Source organism: Petaurus breviceps, unplaced genomic scaffold (assembly GCF_028583685.1).
Source record: "Petaurus breviceps papuanus isolate PSGF00001 unplaced genomic scaffold, PetGlider_PUasm1.0 90865, whole genome shotgun sequence".
NCBI classification, from domain to species: Eukaryota; Metazoa; Chordata; class Mammalia; order Diprotodontia; family Petauridae; genus Petaurus; species Petaurus breviceps.
This window is the reverse complement of record NW_027187367.1, coordinates 7885466-7910101: the sequence shown is the minus strand read 5'-3', so window position 1 is coordinate 7910101 and position 24636 is coordinate 7885466. Positions and strand designations below refer to the sequence as shown.

General features: G+C 42.7%; 1 protein-coding gene across 1 annotated transcript in view; it reads left to right on the top strand.

The window, feature by feature from the left end:
* GRM4 (glutamate metabotropic receptor 4) overlaps positions 1–24636 on the top strand; it is a 316120-nt gene that overhangs the window by 285672 nt on the left and 5812 nt on the right. Inside the window, exon 9 of the mRNA XM_069073478.1 lies at positions 20592–20838. Within this exon, the coding sequence (XP_068929579.1) occupies positions 20592–20838 (247 nt within the window). The remainder of the gene's footprint in view (positions 1–20591; positions 20839–24636) is intronic.

Here is a 24636-nt window from a genome sequence, read left to right as displayed (position 1 = left end):
CAGAATCTCTTTCCTGAGGTTTGCTCATTCCCAGCTCAGCTATCCAGGCTTCCTGGGGTCCATTCCCTTCACTAAGGATGCCCTTCCTTCTCCTGCTCACCGTTCTATGCCGTCTCTTTCTGATATCAGTCTTCCATGAGCTCAGCCCACAGAGCTAAGACCCCTCTTTTAATATGGGGCCTCTTGGTGTATACACATCCTGCACCATGTTCATTTAAGCAAAGAAGGGGGAAGGAAGGGAATAAATGTTTATTAAGTGCCTACTGTGTGCCAGGCACAATTATTATCTCATTGCATTTGGGGCAGCTAGGTGGCACAGTGAGCAGAGCACTGGCCCTGGAGTCAGGAGGTCCTGAGTTCAAATCTGACCTCAGACACTTAATACTTACTAGCCGTGTGATCTTGGGCAAGTCACAACCCCAACTGCCCCTCCAAAAAGCAAAAAATTAAAAAAAATGTCATTGCATTCTCACAACCCAGGGAGGCAGGTGCTGTTATTATCTCCATTTTACAACTGTGGAAACTGAGGCAAATAGAGGCTAACTGACTTGCTCAAGGTCACATAGCTGGTAAATGTCGGAGGCTGGATTTGAACTCAAGTCTTCCTGACTCCAGGTTCAGTGCTCTAGAGACTGTTAAAATGCCACTGTCAGTGTTGTTGGCCTGGCAACGTATCTTGAGTCCCCCATAAGAATGAGCGCTCCCCAGAATGGAGAAGAATCACCACTCTTAAGGAGGTACCCATTTGATAGGAAGATGGCCACTTTCCCCTGGAACAACCAGGCTATTGAGGGAGACAGTTTCTGCTTCTCAAGGAGCTCTCTCTCTGATAGAGGAGACTCAGTCTTGGCTCTCAGGGTACTCCCAATCCTGATGGGGGTGATAGCTCCCACTGACAGGACTAATCCAGTCCTTACCCTCAGAGAGCTCTAATTCTAATGGAGAAGACATAGTCCCTAATGCCAGGGCAAAAAGCACCTGGACAGCAGTGAGCCTCAATCCCCATCTTTCTCTGTTCTGCCTTTCCCCACTTCTTGCTTGTTTAGGGAGGGTCAATCAGGTTCTGGCTGTCTCCAGACTTCAACCACAGAATGTCTGTGCCCTGAATCCAATAAGAGTGCTGCGTGGTCCTGAAGAGACCTTCTGCCAGTGTGTCCTGTAAGCTCTGGAGGCTCCCCGTGGCTCCCTGCTTGTCCCTCCACACCTCCTGCCCCCTTGCCCACAGACCCACTGTAGTCTTTCCTGGCACCTGAAAAGGTTTCTCAAAGAACATTTCTCTGCCTGTTGGATTAATTGCTTGGCAGGAGGAGATGATGCTATAATCATCTCAGCCAGGAGTCCCTTTGTAAGGCAATATGCCTGGGAATTTTTCCTGACCTTTCCCAAACTATATTGGGAGGAGTGCACATTTGAACATGTGTGTAAATGTGAGCGTGTGTGTATATGTGTGTAGAGAACAGGGTCATGTGCTGTTGGAGATCAGTGGCTGTGAAATTTTCCTGGAGCTGGAGTGAATGAAGTGAGTTCTTTACTGAGTTAAACTTCGCCTCAGTTGGTGTGTGTGTGTGTGTGTGTGTGTGCACTCATTCGTGATAGGACCTATTAAATCCCATCCATCTTTTCCATCCTAACTTATCCACCCAACTTTCTATCTCCCATTTACCCACCAACCCCATTTCCCTATCTTCCCCCAAGTGGTGGCCAGGGGGATTCCTTAAGGATCAAATCTCATCCAGTTTATTTCCTCAATATCTCCTGTATCTATTTCCTTTTCTCCATTCACTCAGCCACCATTGTAGGTCAGGTCTGCATCACATCTCCCTTGGGCAACCCAAATAATCTTCCCTGTTTCCCATCTCCAGTCCATCCACACAGATGCCAAAACAATATTCCTAAAGTATAGGTTTGACTGTGTTACTCCTCAGCTCAAGAGGATCCAGTGGCTCCCATTTGCCTCTAAGATAAAATACAAAGTCCTCTGTTTGGCATTTAAAGCCTTTTGTAATCTGGCCCGTGACAGTTTTTATTGCAGGCTTATTGCATATGACTATCCCTCAGGAACTCTATTTTCCAGTCAAATGGGTCTACTGGGTGCTCATGATATTCCATTTCCCACCTCTATCACTTTATACACACTGTTCCCCCATGGAGGAGGGGGGATACATTCTATTCTTTACTTCTATCTCTTAGAATTTCTTACTTCCTTTAAGGCTTACCTCAAGCACCACCTCCTATACAACTCTGACCTCCAACCTCCAGTTACTAATGTCCTTCCATCCAAAATTATTTTGTTTTTACTCTTTTGAGTTCAAGTCATTCACCCTTAATCGAAAACATGGCCCTTAAGAACGGGGACATTTTTACTTTTCTGTTGATGTTATTAGTAACCAGTATGTAATTGATGTGCCAACCAGCGAATGAATGCATGAATGAACAAGTCAGTAGATAAATTGAAGGTGGACAGGGAGTGAGTAGTGTTGTGGTGATAGGATGGGGGGGATTTGGTCAGGTTGGTTCAGACCAGGGTGCATGATTAGGTTTGGAAACAGCTGAAACTCAAGTCATTTTCTAAGGAAAACATTACAGGGAAGAGGAGAGGTGATAGGAATGAACTCCATCTCCTCCCTTGGCCACCACTTGGGTAAAGACAGGGAAGTGGGATTGGGTGGGCAAGTGGGAGATGGAAAGTTGGGTGGATAAGAGTGAGGATGGAAAAGGTTAGGAAGAAGATGAGGACATGAGGGAGGATGAGGAAATGGAATAAATGGATGAATGTGGGGGGATGATGTGATTGAGGAGGTGGAGTTGTAGGAAGCTGGAAATGGAGGACAGGAAGATGTGGAGATGGGGTGAAGAGCCGGTGAAGGGAAGAGTCAGTCGAGTGAGGAGAAAACAGAGAAATAGAAGGAATTAGCATATGCTGGTGGGGAAGCAGGCGGTCAGAGGGAGATAAAAGGCAAATGCTGCATAGAATAGCTGGGAACCTTGGATACCTCCTGACATCTCAGAACACTCCAGAAGGTGCTTGCCTTACACCCCACCCCAAGAAAGAGACAAGGGTCAAGCCTTTCCTCCATCAACCACCATCCAAGCTGCCGAGTAGGGGGAACTATAGCAAACTGAGGAGAAGGATAGTACCCTTAGGCCTTGCAGTGGGTAGAGCATTGGATTTGAAGTCAGGAAAACTTTGGGTTTGAATCCTGTGCAACCTACTTGCTGTGTGAACCTGGACAAGTCACTTCTTTGGGGCTCCCATTTTTTAACTGTAAAATAATAGACTCAATACCTCCAAGATCCCTTTCAGCTTGAAAATTTCTCCCCTTTCTAATAATAATTGTAATGATGATAAAAACGCACACGAATATAACCCTTTACAGTTTAGAAAGGACTCTTCTCACAACAGGCCCAGAGAGAGGAGTTTCTCTGTGGTCATGTCTGTTGCTGGTGGCAGACCCAGGACCAGAACCAAGTCTTGTGACTGCCAGCCTAGTGTTCTTTTCCCCATGCCAACATGCCATTCTATCCAAACAACCCCCTTGCCGTCCTCTTGGCTTCTCCAGCCCCTGCCTCATTTTCTTTTCTTTTTTTTAAGCCCTAGGCCAACTTGTATTCCTGCTCCTGGGCTGTAATTAGTAGCCAGGTTCCTTAACTTGGCTTCCACTATGAGCAATTAGCTGATTTCCTGTGTTTCTGTAACAATAGGCTTGTCAATTTCTGGTTAATGAGCCATAGGGGAGGCAAGATTATCTCGTTCCACGTGGTTAGGACACATCTCAGGCCTCCTGCTGCATTCCTCATTTTCCCCTCAGTGGCAGTTTGGTGGTCCCACCTTCATCCTGGATCACTGAGGTCCACCCGGAACCCAGCAACATCACTTTCAGTCTATAGGCCAGGGAGTCAGGGAGAAGAGACAGCAGGGGATGACCTCTAAACCATGTTCCCAATGTCTGTGGCCTCCCGCCTCACCATTCCTCATGTCCTTTGACTCAGGAAGCTGGCAGCCCTGTGAGGACAGCAGAGATTATCTTCTTTTAATTTGAGGAAACTGAGGCTCAGAGAGGGGATGAGGTCACATAGCAAGTCAGTGGCAAAGCCATGACCTTGTTCTCCTGAGTTATAAACAGGAGCAGTCCAGAAGTAAAATCTCAGAGTCACAGATGCAGATGGAGCTTGAAGGGCATTCACGGGCCAGAGTCCAGCACTCTCATTTTTACAGATGAAGAAATGGGGGCCCCAGGGAGGCTACATGCCTTGGAAGGACCTCTCCTCGCCCCACCCCCAAATCCCTATCCTCTTTTCCCTCTTCTGTAACAGTGGCTCCAGTCCCCAGGGTCCAGCAAGGCAGAACCAGATCCAGATAGTGTGTTTGTGGGCTTGGAGGTGAGAATGGGAGAGATGACTGCTTCCTTCCTCTATCAGAGATGGCACCTGCCATTCCTTATTATTAGCTTGTAATCTCCTTTTGGGAAAGAACTCTATTCTTTTCATCTTTTTATCTGTCGAATAATACTAATAATAGATAACATTTATTTTTTATTTTATTTTATTTTTTTTTGGTCTTTATTAATTTGTTTACTTTTAGTTTACAAGATTAATTACCACAATTCCTTGAGTTTCAAATTTTCTCTCCCCCCCCACCTCCCATCTCGGCATACAATTAAGGATAGTATCTGCAAATACTTTCACATTAAGCATTAGTAAGGTTATAAAGAAGGATTGTATCAGATGGAATGAAGAATGGGAAAAAGGAAACAAAACCAAACAAGAAAAAAAGCAGGTAGTTTGCTTCAATCTGGGTTCAAACTCAGTTCTTTCTCTGGATGTAAACATCTCTCTCCATCCTGAGTCTTTTGGGGTTGACTTATGACTCTGCATTGCTGAGAAGAGTCCAGTTTATTAACGTTGGTCGTCACACATACATTGTGTCTGTAATTGCGTACAAATTCCTCCTGGCTCTACTCTTCTCACTCAGCATCAGTTCATATAAGCCTCTCCAGGTAAATATGAAGTCCATCTGCTCCTCGTTTCTTACTGCACAATAATAGTATTCCATAACATGCATATACCACAACTTGTTCAGCCATTCTCCAATTGATGGACGCCCCCTTAATTTCCAATTCTTTGCTACCACAAAAAGAGCTGCTATAAATATTTTTGTACATATGGGTCTTTTTCCCACTTCTATGATCTCTTTGGGATACAACCCTAGAAGTGGTATTGATGGGTCAAAGGGTATATGAAATTATTTATAGCCCTTTGGTCATAATTCCAAGTTGCTCTCCAGAATGGTTAGATCAGTTCACAACTCCACCAGCAATGCATTAGTGTTCCAATTTGTCCACATCCTCTCTAGCATTTGTCATTTTCTTGTTTTGTCATCTTAGCCAATTGGACTGGTGAGATGTGGTACCTCAGAGTTGTTTTGATTTGCATTTCTCTAATCAATAGTGATTTAGAGCATTTTTTCATATGCTTATAAATATCTTTAATTTCTTCCTCTGAAAACTGCCTGTTCATATCCTTTGACCATTTATCAATTGGGGAATGACTTGTATTCTTATAGATTTGTCTCAATTCTTTGTATATTTTAGAAATGAGTCCTTTATCAGTGATATAGGTTGTAAAAATTCTTTCCCAATTTTCCACTTCCCTCTTAATCTTGGTTACATTGGCTTTGTTTGTACAGAAGCTTTTCAATTTAATGTAATCAAAATTATCCATTTTGCATTTTATAATGCCCTCTAATTCTTGTTTGGTCATAAAGTCTTCCCCTCTCCACAAATCTGACAGGTAAACTATTCCTTGCTTTTCCAGATTGCTTACAGTATCAGTCTTTATACCTAGATCATGCACCCATTTAGACCTGATTTTTGGTATATGGTGTTAGATAACGGTCTATGCCCAGTTTCTGCCATACTATATTCCAAGAAGTTTTTGTCAAATAGTGAGTTCTTATCCCAAAAACTGGGGCCTTTGGGTTTATCAAACAGATTACTATAGTCATTGACTGCTGAGTCTCGTGTATCCAATCTATTCCATTGATCCACTCCTCTATTCCTCAGCCAGAGCCAAGTAGTTTTGATGACTGCTGCTTTATAATACAGATTGAAATCTGGTATAGCTAGTCCATCTTCCCTAGCATTTCTTTTCATTAATTCCCTTGATATTCTAGACCTTTTGTTCTTCCAAATGAATTTTGTTACTATTTTTTCTAGCTCTATAAGGTAGTTTTTTTGTAAACTGATTGGTATGGCACTAAATATATAATTTAATTTAGGTAAAATTGTCATTTTTATTATATTAGCTCGACCCAGCCAAGAGCAATTGATGTCTTTCCAATTTGTTAGATCTGACTTTGTGTGAAAACTGTTTTGTAGTTGTGTTCATATAGGTCTTGGGTTTGTTTTGGCAGGTAGATGCCCAAATATTTTATAATGTCTACAGTAACTTTAAATGGGATTTCTCTTTCTATCTCTTGCTGTTGAATATCATTAGAAATATACAGGAATGCCAAGGATTTATGTGTGTTTATTTTATATCCTGCAACTTTGCCAAATTTATTTATTGTCTCAAGTAGTTTTTTACTTGATTCTCTAGGATTCTCTAAGTATATCAACATGTCATCTGCAGAGAGTGATAGCTTGGTCTCTTCTTTACCTAATTTGATTCCTTTGATTTCTTTTTCTTCTCTAATTGCTACTGCTAACATTTCTAGTACCAGATTTAATAAGAGGGGTGATAGTGGACATCCTTGTTTCACCCCTGATCTTATGGGAAATGCTTCTAGCTTCTCCCCATTACTTATAATACTTGCTGATGGCTTTAAATAGATACTACCTATTATTTTAAGGAAGGATCCATTTATTTCTATACTTTCTAGTGTTTTTAATAGGAATGGATGTTGTATTTTGTCAAAAGCCTTTTCTGCATCTATTGAGATAATCATGTGGTTTTTGCTAGTTTTATTGTTGATATGATCAATTATACTGATGATTTTCCTAATACTAAACCATTCTTGCATTCCTGGAATAAATCCTACCTTATCAAAGTGTATTATTCTTGTGATAAGTTGCCGTGGTCTTTTTGCTAATATATTTTTTTAAAATTTTGCATCTATATTCATGAGGGTGATTGGTCTATAATTTTCTTTCTCTGTTTTATCTCTTCCTGATTTAGGTCTCTGTACCATATTTATGTCATAAAAAGAATTTGGTAGGACTCCTTCTTCACTAATTTTCACAAATAGTTTGTAGAGTATTAGAATCAGTTCTTTAAATGTTTGATAGAATTTACTAGTAAATCCATCTGGCCCTGGAGATTTTTTCCTAGGGAGTTCACTGATGACTTGTTCGATTTCTTTTTCTGAGATGGGTTATTTAAGTAATTTACTTCCTCTTCAGTTAATTTGGGCAACTTATTTTTTCATAAATATTCATCCATTTCACTAAGATTGTCAAATTTATGTGCATAAAACTGGGCAAAATATTTCCTAATTATTGTTTTAATTTCCTCTTCATTGGAGGTAGGTTCACCCTTTTCATTTTTTGATACTCATAATTTGGTTTTCTTCTTTTTTATCATATTGACTAAGGGTCTATCAATTTTATTGTTCTTTTCATAATACTAGTTCTTAGTTTGATTTATTAATTCAATAGTTTTCTTAATTTCAATTTTATTAATCTCTTCTTTGGTTTACAGCATTTCTGATTTAGTATTTGATTGGGGATTTTCAATTTGTTTTTTTTTCTAGCTTTTTCAAGTGCATGCCCAATTCATTGACCTCTTTTTTCTCTAATTTATTCATGTATGCACTCAGGGATATAAAACTTCCCCTAAGAACTGCCTTTGCTGCATCCCACAAATTTTGGTATGTTGTCTCATTGTTATCATTCTCTTGAATGAAGTTACTGATTGTTTCTATGATTTCTTGTTTGATCCACTCATTCTTTAGGATTAAATTGTTTAGTTTCCGGTTAGTTTTTAGTCTTGTCTTTCCATGGCCCTTTATTGCATATGATTTTTATTGCATCATGATCTGAGAATGATGCATTTATTATTTCTGCCTTTCTGCACTGAATTGAGGTTTTTATGTCCTAGTACATGGTCAATTTTTGTGTATGTGCCATATACCAGTGAGAAGAAGGTATATTCCTTTTTATCCCCATGCAGTTTTCTCCAGAGATTCATCATACCTACCCTCTCTAAAATTCTATTCACCTTCTTAACTTCTTTCTTGTTGATTTTGAGGTTGGATTTATCAAGTTCAGAGAGGGGGAGATTAAGGTCTCCCACTAGTATAGTTTTGCTATCTATTTCTTTCTCTATTTCTTTTACCTTCTCCTCCAGGAATTTGGATGCTATACCACTTGGTGCATAAATATTAAGTAATGATATTGCTTCATTCTCAATGGTGCCTTTTAGCAGGATAAAGTTTCCTTCTTTATCTCTTTTAATTAGATCAATTTTTGCTTTTGCTTTATCTGAGATAAGGATTGCTACCCCTGCTTTTTTTACTTTAGCTGAAGCATGATATATTTTACTCCAGCCTTTTACCTTTACCCTGTGTGTATCCCTCTGTTTCAGATGTGTTTCTTGTAAACAGCATATTATAGGATTATGATTTTTAATTCATTCTGCTATCTACCTCCGTTTTATGGGGGAGTTCATTCCATTCACATTCACAGTTATGATTATTATCTGTTTCTTTCCCTCCATCCTATTCCCTCCCCTGTTAATGCTTATATCTTTTCTCCTCTTCTCCCTTCCCCTCCTTAATAGTTTTCCTTTTGACTACTGCCTCCCGCAGTATTCCCTTTTCAGCCCCCCTCCCTTTTCCCCCCTTCCCCCTTACTTCTTCCCTCCTTACTAATCACCCCCCCCTTTTGTAGCCCTTTCTCCCTCCTACTTCCTGTAGGATATTTTTATACTTAATGAAGTATGTTATTTCTTCTTTGCACCAAGAGTGACAGGAAAAAATCTCATGCAAAGATCCTCTCCCTTCCCTCTTTCCCTCTATTATGATATGTTTTGTGTCTCTTCTCCATAGAGTCCTATGCTTAACTGGTTGTGTTATTCCTTCCTTGCACCAGAACCAATGAGGGAAAAGCTCATACAATTCTCATCTCCCTCCCTTCTTTTCCTCTGCTATATTGTTTTTATGCCTCTTTGTGTGGCATCATTTACCCTTTTCCACTTCATTCATTCCTCTTCTTCCATTGAAGTCCCTTTGTAGCCCTTAATAAGATTTTTTTTAATCGTCATTTTGTGTAATTTATACTCATACCCTCTACTTGTCTATAAACAATTTGCTCTTATTAAATAACAATGTATGTGTGTGTGTGTGTGTGTTTTCCTTGTTTACCTTTCTATGTCACTCTTGCATCTTGTAATTGGAGGTTGAATTTTCCATTAAGCTCTGGCTTTTTCATCAGGAAGGTCTGGAAATCTGTTATATCATTGAATGACCATCTCTTTGCCTAGAAGAATATGCTCAGTCTCGCTGGGTAGGTGATCCTTGGTTGTAACCCAAGCTCTTTTGCCTTGCAGAAAATTGTATTCCAGTGCCTCCGATCTTTCAGTGTAGAGGCTGCCAAATCCTGTGTGATCCTCATTGTGGTTCCTCGATATTTGAATTGTTTCTTTCTGGCCACCTGAAGTATTTTCTCTTTTACCTGATAGTTCTTGAGTTTGGCCACAACGTTTCGAGGACTTTTCAGTTTGGGATCTCTTGCAGGAGGTGTCCAGTGGATTCTCTCGATTCTATTTTACCCTCAGGTTCTAGTATCTCAGGGCAGTTTTCCTTAATGAGTTCTTAGAGAATGTTGTCCAGGCTCATTTTTTTCATCATGATTTTCTGGTAGGCCTATGATTCTCAGATTATCTCTCCTGGATCTGTTTCCCAGGCCCGTTATTTTTCCATTGAGATATTTTACCTCTTTTTCTAATTTTTCACTCTTGTTGTTTTGTTTGACTAATTCTTGGTTCCTCATAGAGTTATTTGCTTCAGTTTGGTTGATTCTAGTTTTTAGCAAATGATTTTCCTTAGTTTTTGGAGCTCCTTTTCCAAATCCCACATTTTTATTTTTAAGGAGCTGTTTTCTTCATTATAATGTTTTTCTAATTCTGCAATTTTGATTTTTAAAGAATTATTCATTTTGTCTTCTATCTCTCTCATTTGGTTTTCAAAGTTCCTTTTGAGCTCATCTAGGAGAGCTTTCTGTGCTTGGGACCTGTTCCCTGTTGATGTTTCAGCTGTGGGTGTGGAGTCAACATTGTCTCCCTCTGAGTTTGGTTCCTCCCTCTGAGGATAGTAGGACTCCAGAGACTTTGTAGTCTGTTTTCTACCCATTTTGAGGCAGGGCCCTAGCCACTCCCTTCCTCTAGGGTTCCCAAGCCTTTACTGTTTAAGGTTTTGCCTTGGGGCAATGATTACTATGTTTTCAGGGTCAGAGGTGGGGTGGGAGCAGCCGGGATTCACTCTGCCATCCTGGTCCTTGGAGGTCCTGATAGAGGCTTTTAAAATTTCTGGGCTATGGAGTAGTAAGTCCCAGTAGTATTTGCTGCCCCTGTCAAGGGCCCTGCATTTGATTCTTACCTTGCTCTTTCCAGTCCCAGCCCTTTGGTGATAGGCCTGGTAGTGGCCCTTGTGGTTGGTGGGACGACTTGTTCTCCTCATTGATCAGGCCTCCTCCTGGCCTGTCTAATAATACTAATAATAGCTAACATTTATTTTATTTAAAAAAAAAACCTTATTTGTTTTTTGTTTTCACCATTCACTTCCACATAAGATTTTGAGTTCCAAATTTTCTCCCCCCCCCTTCTCTCCCACCCCAAGATGGAGTGCAATCTGATACAGGCTCTACATGTACATTCATATTAGACCGATTTTCACATTACTTATATTATAAAGAAGAATTAGAACCAATGGGAGAAACCATAAGAAAGAAGAAACAAAAAAAAGAGAGAGAGCAAATAGTATGAACAGCTTAGTGCCTATTATGTATCAGGCACTGTGTTAAGTGCTTTACAAATATTATCTCATTTGGTCCTCACAACAACCCTGGGAGGGAGGCACTATTATTATCCTTATTTTACAAATGAGGAAACTGAGGCAAAGGGGGTTAAATGACTTTCCCAGGGTCACACAGCTAGTAAATGCCTGAGGCCAGATTTGAACCCAGGTTTTTCTGACTCCAGATGTAGAACTTTATTTCTCTTTCTCTTTCCATCTCTATCCCTATCTCTTCCTGTTGCAACCAGGATTCAAACTAGGCCTTCTGGTTCAAAACCCATACTGTATACTAGGGAGATAGTAGCTCAGTCTCTTGCACTTTTTTTTTGGGGGGGGGGGTCTGAGCCTGTGATTTAATCAATGTAGGAAATTTTCAATCAACAGTAGATGAAAAGACCTGAAGGTCAGGGAGACCCATTTTCAAATCCCTTCTTAGAAGTTTATGAGCTGTGTGACCCTGGACAAGTCACTGAAACTTTCTGAGCTTCAGTTTTCTCCTCTGTAAAAAGGGGGGGGAGGGGTTAGAAACAAAAGTCAGTTCCAAGTCCAAAGCATTTAAGTTCCTAGTATGTGCCAAAGCCCTGTACAAAATCACTCCAATGATGCAGACGGGCACTTAGTCGTAACTTAATGACTTAATAGGGTTGCCTGGCAGTATTGAGAGCTTCAGTGACCTTCCCCAGTGTGTATCAGTCAGCATATGAACCCAGTTCTCACTGAGTCCAAAGCTAGCCCTCTGCTGTAGCATGGCTCACATATGGTATGTATTTAATAAATGTTTGTAGAATTGAATGTTTGAATTGCACCCAGGGTGTCCAGAGCCAATCCCCTGGCAGTAGCTTTTCTGAGTTGGCACTACCCCTTGGCCTGGGAGAGCCAGAGAGGCTGCTAAGTGATGAGAGGTGGGAGAGGCCTTGCCAGAGAGCTTAGGAAGGAAAGAGGGAAGGAAAGACGGGGGATCCCTGCTAGGGAGAAAGGTAGGTATATAGGAACAAGGAGGCGGAATGGCAGGATGGGAATTGACGAGCGCTGCCTGGAAGGCCCCACTATTGAAAAATGGATTATCCGACACCCAGATTAATGGGCTTCCATTTTGCTAAACATCTGTCACCGTTAGTCCTGGATAGTGAGCGTGAAATTAGTTTTGACTGTGGAGAAGCGTGGACCGGGTGGGCTATGTGACTTACATGCCGACTGGCTGGGCCAGAACTGCCAGGACAGGGGTCCAGGGCTGCTGACAGCCCAGGTCAGCCCAGGAAAGGAAGATGGATCAGGGGACCGGAGAGAGAAAGGGACACAAAGAGCCTGGGAGCAGTGCTGATCTAGCGGCTGGGCATGGAAGGAGTTGGGCAGTGGCGGGGGTTGGCAGTAGGTTCCAACTCATTTCAATGGACATTTTTCCTATTTGTAAGTATTTAAGTGTAGTGTTTGATACATAGTAAGCATTATAAAATGCTTATTCCATTCCCCTTCCCTCCCTTTATGGAGCACCTCACCCAGTATATATACCCAGCCTTGTTTGTGCCAGGCACTGTGGGAGATACAGAAGGGTAAAAAGCCCAGTGGAATTTGAGAGTTAGAGAGCCCATTATCTAGTCCAGGGGTGTGGAACTTGTGGCCTTCTAGGTCCTCAAGTGTGGCCCTTCGACAGAATCCAAACTGCATTTGTTCTGTGAAATTTGGGTGCTGTCAAAAGGCTGCACTCAAGGACCTAGAGGATCACATGTGGCCTCAAGGCTGCAGGTTCCCCCACCTCTGATCTAGTCCAAGCTGTAGAAAGAATTCCCAATACAACAAAGAGCCTTGACTTGGAGTCAAGAAAACCCGAGTTCAAATTCTGCCTCACACACTTACTAGTGTGTTACTCTGGGCAAATCATTTAACCTCTGTCTGCCTCAGTTTCCTTATCTGTAAAATGAGGGAAATGAACTTATTGACCTTTAAAGTCCTCTCCGGCTCTAAATAAATCTATGATTCTAGAAACATGATACTCAATTAGTTGTAATCTAACTTTTGCTCGAATACCACCCATACCATCAAAGGGGGACCTGCTACCTTCTCAGGAAGTCCATTTTTCTTTTTCATATTTTAGACAAAATTGGACTTAGAGCCAGGATGCCTAGGTTTGAAACTTTACCCTTGGTAAAGCACTTCTTCTCTCTAATCTCAGTTACTTCATCTGTAAAATGGAGGCAAGAATACTTGTGCCACCTCTCTAGAAGGAATGTTGTGATTCAAGTATTTTTCATACAGAAGAGCATGCTAAGAATGTTATTAAGGCCCACTCTTTGCCCCCGAGGAGTTTATAAGCCCAACATTTAAGAAAGGGAGAAAGGACCAGACAGGAAAATGAAAAATAAAGCAGTAAGCTTAACGTCATGTGCTATGTGTCAGCATGTACAGTGCAGACTGTCCATGCCATGGAGAAGGGGGAGAGTACTGTGGGTTCAAGTAGCCCTGGCAGGCCTCTTGGAGGAGGTGGGTGCTTCTGAGGCAGACCCATGGGGATGCCTTAGGCTGTTGAAAGGTAGATGGGATGGAGGAAAAGGTTCTGGCTTCTCTTGTCCTTGTTGTGTTCAGGACTGCAAGAAGAGTTTGGGGTCCCAAGAAATATTAATAATAATAGACTGGACCTGTGATTTCATCGATATAGAAAACTCCTATATGAGGACACTCCCTCCATCAATGCAGTTCAGCACCATCTCTACAACTGAGAGTCTTAGAGATGAATTGCTTAGATCACTGAGAGGCTTTCATAGCCTGTATGTGTCAGAGGTGGGATTTGAAATCTGGTTTTCTGGGCTTTTAATGCTACCTTGTTATTGACTGCATTATGTTGCTTCTCATTGTGTGTGTGTGTGTGTGTGTGTGTGTGTCTGTGTGTGTGTGTGTGTGAGAGAGAGAGAGAGAGAGACAGAGAGAAAGGAGAGAGGAAGAGAGGGAGAAGAGGAAGAGAGAGGGAGGGTGAGATGGGAGAGAAAGAAAGAAAGAAGAGAGGGAAGGAGGGAGAGAACAAGAGAGAGAGGAGAGAGAGAGGGAGAGAGAGAGACAGACAGATAGAGAGAGAGAGAGAGAGAGAGAGAGAGAAAGGGAAAGAGAAGAGAAGAGGAGGGAGACAGTGAATGACAGAGTTCAGATCTGTGATTTCACCTGTGTAAAGAAACTTGGGACGTGGCTGGAACCTCCAAGAACTCATTACCTTAGACAGTTGCCTGTGACTCAGAAGACGTAGGAGATCAAGCCCCTGCTTCTCCTCCTTCAGTCACAACAGGGCCGCCTTCAGTAGAGCAATTTACACTGTTAAGAAGTACTTTCTCACCACTGTCTCAGCTGGTCCTCATGTCAATCTGGGGAATGCTATCAGTTTCATGTTATAGAGATGGAACCTGAGAGCCACACTAGGGAAGTGACTTACCCACAGTGCATTATTGTAGCAGAGATAGGACCACAACCCACCAGGTCTCCAGACTTCCAGCTGAACTTTGGTTGTTTTTTTTTTTTTTCTGTTACAGCTCACTGTCCTTCCCCTCCACCGTTCATGCCACTGCCTTGGTGTTTATCCAAGGGAAGCTCCCTGAGAATACAGATTTTCTTTTACCAAGTATAGATGAAGAAACCATGGGCCAGCCCCAGGATCTCTCTGTGCCTGTCTCTCTTTCTTTGTCTCCATCTTCTTTCTCTGTCTCTGTCTCTTTATCTCTCTCTCTCTCTCTCTCTCTCTCTCTCTCTCTCTCTCTCTCTCTTTCTCTTTCTCTCTCTTTCTCTCTCTCTCTCTCTCGCTCTCTCTCTCTCTCTCTCTCTCTCTCTCTCTGTCTCTCTGTCTCTCTCTCTCTCTCTCTCTCACACACACACACACACACACACACACACACACATCCTAACTCCACTGAGTACAGAAGGTCTGTGGCAGTCAAGTATCTGAGAGAAAGGGGCCCCTTCTTCTCTTTGCCATCTCATCCATCCAATTCAATCCATTCTATTAAAACAGTTACTAAAAACTCACCATGCTCAGGCAGGCGTGGGGGGTGGGTGGGGGATAGTGTTAAGTCAGGACAGTTTCTGACCTCAATTAGCTAACAGTTTGGTACAAGGCAAATCATCCCAGCTCTCAAGTCAGAGAGTAGGAGTTCAAATCATGCCTGTATGAACTTTGGCAAGATTTCAGTTATCTCATGTGTAAAAATAGGGGGTTGACCTAGATGGCTTCAGAGGTAGCTTCCAGCTCAAAATCTATGTCATACCATCTCATAGAACAGTGGAGAGAATGCTAGATTTAAAGATATCTGACCTGACTTTTAATTTTTAAAATTATTTTTTAAAAGGCAATTGGGGTTAAGTGACTTGCCCAGGGTCACACAGCTATTAAGTGTCTGAGACCAGATTTGAACTCAGGTCCTCCTGATTCCAGGACAAGTGTTTTATCCGTTGCACCACCTAGCTGCTCCATAGCTTTGAATACTTGCTCTTATACTTCCTAACTGTGTGACCATGGGCAAATCACTTATCCTTTTTGAAGATCAGTTGTTTTCAGTCATCTTCAGTCATGCATGACTCTTTGTGACTCCATTTAGGGTTTTCTTGGCAAAAATACTGGAGTGGTTTGCCATTTTTTCTCTAACTCATTTTATAGATGAGGAAATGGAGGCAAACACTGTTAACAGACTTGCCCAGGGTCACACAGCCAGTAAATATTCGAAGTCACACTTGAACTCAAGTCTTCCCGACTCTACTGCACCACCTAGCTGCCTGAATGTAAAATGCAATGATAACACTTAAACTACCTACCTCACAGGGCTGTTACAGAGAAAGACCTCTGTAAAATCTTGAAAGCCCTATAGATGTGGGAGCTCTCAGTAGTGGGGTAAGAGATGTACTTATGTAATAATTCAGAATGCCAGTAAGTGCTCAGGAGAAATCAAAGAGAATGGTTGGAGGATTTGAAGAGGGGGAAATCATTACTTGCTGAGGAGATGGTACCTGGACTGGACCTCGAAGGATGTTAAGAATATCAGAAGAGGGAGACATGCTGGAAAATCATTCTAGGCATGGGGGAATGGCACACCTAAAGACATTGAGGAAGGCAAGGGCAGAGTGGCTATGGGGAATATTTTTTTTAAAGCAATTGGGCGTAAGTAACTTGCCTAAGGTTACACGCCAGTTTTTTTGTGTGGGTGTTAAGTATCTGAGGCCAATGGGGAGTATTAACATTAGCAGCATTTATATATCGCTTTAAAAGTTTGAAAAGTGCTTTACAAATATATTATTTCTTTTGATCCCCATAACAACCTGGGAGGTGGGTGCTATTATTATCCCCATTTTGCAGATGAGGAAACTGAGTCGGACTTGCCTAGGATCACACAGCTAGTAATTGTCCGAGGTTAGATTTGAACTCAGGTGTTCCTGACTTGAGGCCTAGCATCTATATTAACCACTGTCCCACCTAGCTAGTAGTTCAGTTGTGCCGAAACCAGCTGTGTACAAAAGGAAGGATCATGTGAGGTAGGTTGGAACCAGACCTTGGAGTCAATGCCAGAGTAAGGGGCTTGTATTTTATTTAGTAGAGAAATGAGAGCCATTGAAGTTTTGTTACCTCTCCTTCTGTCCTCTTGCTTGGTCCTCCTATCTCTCATTCCAGTACTTAATCAGTAATCAGTCAATCAACATTTATTAAGTGCCTTCTATGTGTTAAGCACTGTGCTAAGTGTTGGGGATATGATGAGAGTCAAAAGACAATTTCTGCCTTCAAGGAGCTTACATTCTAAAGGTATTCACTTTTTTTCTATCATATATCAGTAATACTTTCCCTCCCTCTCCCTCCTAGACATTTTGTTTGGCAGGGACATACAAGGTTATTAATGACATTTAGGAAAGCTGTATCAGTAAAGTGGTGGGGGCTGATGCTGGAGTCAAGAGGAGGCAGAAAAAGGAATCTAATTATTCCTAATTCTAATTAACCTGTGGAATTAGGGCTCATAGAACCTCTCATTTGAACCTCTCTGACACAGAATAGAGAGGCTATAAGGTATAGTAGATAGAGAGCTGGCCTCAGAATCAGAAAGATCTGGGTTCAGGTTTTGCCCTCTGGCACATACTAGCAGTGTGTGACCTTAGGCAAGTCACTTAAGGGTTGTTGTGAGGATCAAATGAGATAATATTTCTACAACACTTTGCAAATTGTAAAGCACTATATAAAAGCTATTATTTGTAGTGGTGGTAGTAGTGGGATAGCTACATGGTAGGCCTGGAGTCAGGAAGACTTGAGTTCAAATGTGACCTCAGACACTGATCAGCTGTGTGACCCTGGGCAAGTCACTTAACCCTGTTTATCTCCGTTCCTTATCTGTAAAATGAGCTGGGGAAGTAAATAGAAAACCACTCCAATATCTTTGCCAAGAAAACCCCCACTGGGGTCATGAATGGATGCTACTGAAATGATTGAACAACAACAAAAGTTAGGAGTAGAAGTAGTAGTGGTGGTAGTAATATTGCTGAGGTGCATAAGAGATGTAAGAGACATAGGAAATATGGTCCCTGCTCTCAGGGAGTTCACCTTCTAGTCATAAAGACAAGATAGGAACACATGAAAAGAATTATCAACACATGTTAATATAGGGTTAATACAACCCAATGAGATGTACGAATAGTCAGGCCCACAGGAACCCTGACTAAGGAGCTGATCACAATGGACTTTTATCAGTCAATTCATAAACTATCATTTATTAAGCACCTAGTGTGGGCCTGAAGCTGAGGGTACAATGACCAAAATAGAACAGTCCCTGAATTGAAGGAGGCTTGGATAGTTAGGGAAGGCTTTATGAAGGAGGAGGGGGACACACATCTAGTTGTCAGAGGCTAGATTTGAACTTGGGACTTCTGACTCCAAGTCCAACATTAGCTGCCTTAATAGATACTTGAATTAAATTGAATTGACTCCCCAGGCCTCAGAGCCTCTTGCCCTCTCTTCCTAATACCCCAAACCTAATTCCTCATTGGACTCAGCCTGGGAACCCTTGCCAACTAGCCTGCAGTTATCCCCAGCCAAAGCCCACCCAAGGCAGTTGTCCCTCCAAAGAAGTGAAAAGGTGACAGAGAGAGGGGGGGGGGGGGGGGGGGGGGGGGGGGGGGGGGGGGGGGGGGAGAGAGGGATTGATTGGGAGCATTGCTGAGCTAGTGGCTGGGCTGGGCATAGAGGGACTCTGTTTGCCCAGAATTGGATCCAGGTTAGAAGGCTTAAAAATTGTGTGTTATTACTGGTCTGTATGAGGCTTTGAGCCCCTTCCTGTCTCAAGGGACTTGACTTATAACCAACTATTTACCTACAAGCCCTGGAGAGCATTATTTTCTGACCTTATAAATATGTGCATTTATAAAAAGGAGAATGAAAAATGTCTCATTATACTTCCCTTTGTGTTGTGCCCTAGGCAGTTACCTGCTCTGCTCACCCCTAGGGTCGGTCCCCTTTGCTTCCAAGCCCCAGAGGAGACTGAGGCAGGCTGCGGGAGTGGAGGTGGACATGGAGAGCAGAGGGCCAGCTCGGCCTCCCCCGTTCCTCACACTCATCAGTTATCTTGTTGGTTTTGCCTCGATAACATTTCTCATGTCTTTGTTCTCTTTGTTATTCCCCTGCTGCCCCCCTAGAACAGGTCTCTACTCAGCCCCCCCCTCCCCTTGCAATAGCCCTTTAATAGGTTAGATCTTCTTGCCTTGACTCTCTTCCCACTCCAGGGGGGAGAAAAGGAAACAAGCATTTATATAGCACCTGCTCTGCACTAAACGCTTTACAAATATTATCTCATTTGAGATCAATAAATCAATGCCCATTGAAATGACTTGGAACCAATTTTACCTACATTACACTACCTCCCCCCCCTGCTGCCTAGACTCCTTCCATGCCTACCCCTCAGATCAGCATTGCCCCCATCTTCTCTGGGTGCCCTTCTGTGGTCCCTTGGCCAGATTAAATAGAGATATAGATGTTTATATCTATTTTAATCTAGATATAGATATGTGAATATATTTATATAAGGATTATATATGATGTAAAGATATAGAAAGACATATATCTATCTCTATAGTATTAGTATATCATAGTATATACTATTATATGTAATCTAATATATACTATATGTTATAATAGTTTAATATACTATATAAAATTATTAGATATATTATATATAGATACATTGATTTCTATGATAATAACATTGCCTACCTCCCAGGGTTGTTTTGAGGATCAAATGAGATTATATATGTGTATACATACACATATGTATATATACGTGCACACACATATACATACATATATTATTAAATTACAATATGTAATATAATACAATATAATGTTACATAATAATATGTTATATAATATATACTGTTATATGATAATGTATAATATATGTTTATAATAACATGACTATAAATTACATATTTATTATGATATATTTATTGTTATTATATAGAGCTATATCTTATTTGATCTTCACAAAGACTTTGGAAAGTAACTACTGTTATTATCTTCATTTTACTCTTGAAGAAACTGAGGTAAACAGGTTAAGTGACTTGCCCAGGGTCACAGAGCTAATAAGTAGCTGAAGCCAGATGTGAATTTAAATCTTCCTGACTTCAGGCCCAGGACTCTGTCTGCTGCACCACTTATATACTCTAATCCATTCTTCATACCATTCTCAAAATGATCTTTGTGCATAGATCTCATGATGGCACTCCTGTCAAACAATCTCAGGGAGTGCCCATTGCCAGTCAAGTAAAAAGGAGTTATGATTTTCTGGTTTTCAAGGCCCTCCACAATCTCATGCTCTTCTCCTCTGCATCCTCTATGCTCTAGACAGCTGGTCCATTGTCACCCAAAGATACTCTTGTCCCCTCCTGCTGATTCTGCTCCCTCTACCTGGTATGTTCCACCTCCCCCTCTTCCTCTTTCCTATTTAGGATGCTTTTAAGGATACCTTAAATGCTCCTTCCTCCATAGAGCCTTCCATGATTTCTCTCCCACTCTCACCTGGCTTGGTAATGGTTTTCCTTTTCATACTTTACAAAGTGTTTTCCCCCATACCTTTTAAATGTGTTTAACCTATAATATCATGTGTTATGATTTGTGTTTATGTCTTATTCGTTTAATGGACTATAAGTTCCATGAGGGTTAGGACTGAGAATTAACTAAATTTTATATCAGTAAATTAATGAGCATTTATTAAGTACCTACTGGGTGCCAGCCACAGTCTTTCATTCAACAAGCATTTTATGGAATACCTACTATGTGCCAAGCCCTTTGCTAGGCACTAGGAGATACAAAAACAATACCAAGATAGCTTTGACTCACCAGCAGCTTACCTCTGCTGAGGGGAAACAACATGAACACAGAAGAGTCAATCAAAGTAGATGCTAAGACTTGGGCGTGGTTGGGATGCTTTGAAGACAGTTTAGGGGGAGGTGGAGGGTGTATAGTTCACAAGTGGGAATGGCTGGAACAAATGAATTTCCGGATGAATGAAAAGAGACGGCCCACTCTGAGGCCCTAGAGTCCTCCTCTGATGCTGTCCCCCCCCTCCCTCCTCTTCCCCAGCTGTACATCCAGACAACAACGCTGACGGTCTCGGTGAGCCTGAGCGCCTCTGTGTCCCTGGGGATGTTGTACATGCCCAAGGTCTATATTATCCTCTTCCACCCTGAGCAGAACGTCCCCAAACGCAAAAGAAGTCTCAAGGCCGTGGTCACCGCTGCCACCATGTCCAACAAGTTCACGCAGAAGGGGAGCTTCCGACCCAATGGGGAGGCCAGGTCGGAGCTCTGCGATAACCTCGAGGCCCAAGGTGAGCGAGCTCCCTACCCTGGGGCCCCAGAAGATCTCTGCTCTGCCCCGGGCCAAGGAGAATGGGGGGCAGGATTGGTGGGGTGGACCCCCAACTCCTCAGACATGGCAGGATGAGGAGGAGGCTTAGCTGGACCCCCTTGGGAGCAAGGCCCCGGGGCGGGGGGAGGGTTCCAGGCAGGGGAACCTGGTAAGAGCCCATGTAGTAACCTAGGTGGTCTGAGGCCTCAAAGAAGGGATGAGTCTGGGTAGGTCAATGTGGGCAGGACTGGGTGCATGCAATGTGGTTTGTGGATTATGGGGCAAATCTTGCCCCTGCATCCCTCCCTTAGAATAGTCCCTTTGAGATAAGCCATGGTCTCCCAAAGACTCCCTGGGAAGGGTGGATTTGGCAAGCTATATTTGGGCAAGTACTAGATTGGCTGATCCAGAGAAACTCTACAGAATCACAAAGCTGTAAGGGACTTTAAACATTTTGAGTTCCACTCCTCTAAATGATCAGAGAAAGGACATAATTGGTCCAAGGTGACGTGGCTGGTTCATGATAAAATTGTGACTCAAATCCTGGTCTCCTGATTCCTAGTCTACCAGTCTTTGCCTGTATCATGGTGTCTCATTCCCTTAAAGTTTGTATGTAAACAGTCAGAACGCCCCCTCCTCACTCCACAGTTTATATCAACTGATGCAAGCCTCAGGGGGTGAAGGATTAACTTTCACAGGCCCTTCCAGCTTCAGCATTCTGGGTGATTCATCTCTCCTTCCAGCACTGGCTCTTTTCCCATTCAAAGCATAACAACTCACTTTGTCTGAGGCTTCATCATTTTCAGACCACTTTCCAATTCATCATCTTATTTGAGCACTCAACAATATCATAACAACTCTTGAGGCAGGCTGGAGTGGCATGACCCCTCCATTTTACAGATGAGGAAACTGAGGCCTAGACAAGGGAAGTAAATTGCACCAAGTTATACAGGTAGCTGGTCAGTGGGAGAGCCCTTGTTAGAAGCCCAGTCCCCTGGTGCCCAGCCAAGTGAATTTTCTCCTTTATCCAATGCCTGAATTTTCTACTTTTCACCTTTCAGTCCTGCCTGCCTGAGAAGCTTACCTGCCTTTTGATTCAGGGAAGTCCCCCTGCCTGCTGAGTTTAAGTAACACTGTCCTATTGATTGATGGACCTCTCTAGTCCTGTATGAAAGCCCCCTGCCCTTCGATTTTAAGTAACTCTAGTCCCATTTTCCCTGCTCTGCCCTCCTAGCACATCACTATGGGTCTGCTTCCCATCTCCTACAGCCCTGACCTTTCCCAGCAGGGGTGCTCCTAGGGAGGCTCCCACCTCTCCAAGAGGTATTTTATCTTCTGTTCTCCTCATCTCAACCTCCCTAATCAAGTCAGGGGAGCCGAATTTGAATGCCAGCTCTGACAGTACCTGAGAGACCTTTACATCATGAGGGATGAAAGTGGGAAGTGGGAGGCATTCCCAGAGAAATTCTCTAGTTGAGCCAGCTCATTTAACAGATGAGGAAACTGGAAACCAGAAAGGATGAGCTACTTGCTTGAAGTCTCACAGGTGTTAGGGAATAGGACTGCTAAAAAGTCCAGTAGAAATGAGAGTGCTAGGTTTTGGGGAGTTTCTTGGAAGAGATTTAGGCTTGTGATTTCACTGATGGACACAACTCTCAGTGAAGAAAGTCATTCTATCAGTACAGCTTAGCACCCACTCTGGGGATTAGATTTGGAGAGCTTAAATGGCTGGTCTAGAGTTCCACAGCCATTAGGCCTCAATCGTGGGACTTGAATCCAGATCTTTTTGACTTCAAGGCCAACTATGTGCTGGGATGTATAGACTTGGAGTCAGGGAGACCTGGGTGCTTATCCTTAGCTGTACGTCCAGGGTCAAGCCCACATACGTAACCTGCCTCAGTTTCCTCACCTGTAAAATAGAGAGAATAGTCATACCTCCCATACAAGATTATTGTGAGTAGTAAGTAGGATAATATTTATGAAGTGCTATATAAATATAGCTGCCTCTCTAAAGTTATTATCATTGATAAGATTATTATTAATAACCTTTTGGGTATTCAATTTCCCCATTTATTAAAAGGAGTTCAACTAGAATCAGGGGTGGGGAACCTATGGCCTCGAGGCCACATGTGACTTCTAGGTCTTCAAGGGCGGCCCTTTGACTGAATCCAAATTTCACAGAACAAATGCCCTTAATAAAAGGACTTGTTCTGTAAAACTTGGACTCAGTTAAAAGGCCGCACCCAAGGACCCAGTCACTAGATGATTTCTCAGGTCCCTTCTGGGTCTATATGTTTATGATCCTATGGATTCTCTGCCTTTGATTAAGCTCTAAATGCTACAATTGAAAGATTTTCCATCTTCTCATCCTTCTCACTTCCAGTTGCTCAGAGCTCTGGCTCTTTCCCAGGTGTCCCCTTCATTTCCATCTACCCTCCTAACCTACCTTCCTAATACCACCCAGTCTCCAAACCCAAACTCATCTAGCCTGTGTCCCATCTTCTCAGGCCCCCCTGTGCTAGGCTGCATGAGCTCAGCCAACTGATCTGAGAACTCAAGCCCTCTAGTAGCGTGTTGCAAATTATTTTCCCTTTGGGTCTTGGCTGCCTCTGCCGTAAAATGAGAGGTTTAAAGTAAATGATCTCTATAGTTCCTTCCAGCTCCAACATACTGTGTTGCATATGGTAATAGGGGAACCCATGATCCCCACACATGGAAGGCCAGAGCTACTTGGTTGGTGCCTCCTACACTCTTCTACCTTAGGTTAACACATCACCCCCTCCCTGCTAACATAGATGCATTTAACATGGGCCTTCTGAAAATAAGGTCTTATACCAAGAGTGACTCAGGGTTGAGATGCTGACACATAGAATGAGATATTATGGGATAAGGAGAGCTTCCTCAGCGATCCCTCTGATGTGGGATTGTATGAGTTGTGAGTGTCTATAGGGCCAGCCCTGGCTGTACCCCCATAGGAACCCTGAGGTGATTTTAGTCACCCTGTGCCCCTCTTCAGACTCACCCAGCTCCAGCTTAACATTACTGAATCAATTTTATAGTTTGGGAGACTGAGGCATGAGATAGGGGAAGAAATCGCAGGGTAAAGAATAAACTTAGGAGTTTAGACTCCCAGGTCCCTACTTCCTACATGATTTAGGGAACTTACTACCTACATGGGGGCCAGGATAGGGAGCTAGGCACCTTCCATCTCTCCCTCCCCTTGCATGCCAGCAGAGATCAGGAGGCCAAAGGCCCAAGAGACCAGTCTGCAGCTTTGAGACAAGAGCCCCCTCCTCAAGGTGAAACTGGCAGGCAGGTGATTAATTCTGGGAAAGGTTGGGGAAGTGGGGGGAGTGTTGGGAAGGGGGAGATCGCAGAGTTGTCACTCCTGGAGAGCAGGGACATTTTTCACTCTGTCACTGGCAGGCCACGTATCTTTAAACAAACAACAGAATAAATAATTTACAGGGCCTGATTGCCGGCAGATTGGCTAGGGAAACACGGGGGCTAACAAATAGAGGCTGTCAACTCTAATTTTGTATGGCCCGTCTAATTGTTATCTGAGGGTAACAGCATCTGAAGTCTGCAATAAAGGGTCATTTGTCAGCACGGGGTGGGGTGTGAGCACATGGCAGGCGCATGAGGAAGCAGGAATGCTCACTCAGGATTGGGAACCTGCACACACATATGTAGACACACAGATGCTGTGTCCCTCTCTTCTCCTTTTCCTCCTCCTTCTTCTTCTTCTTCTTCTTCTTCTTCTTCTTCTTCTTCTTCT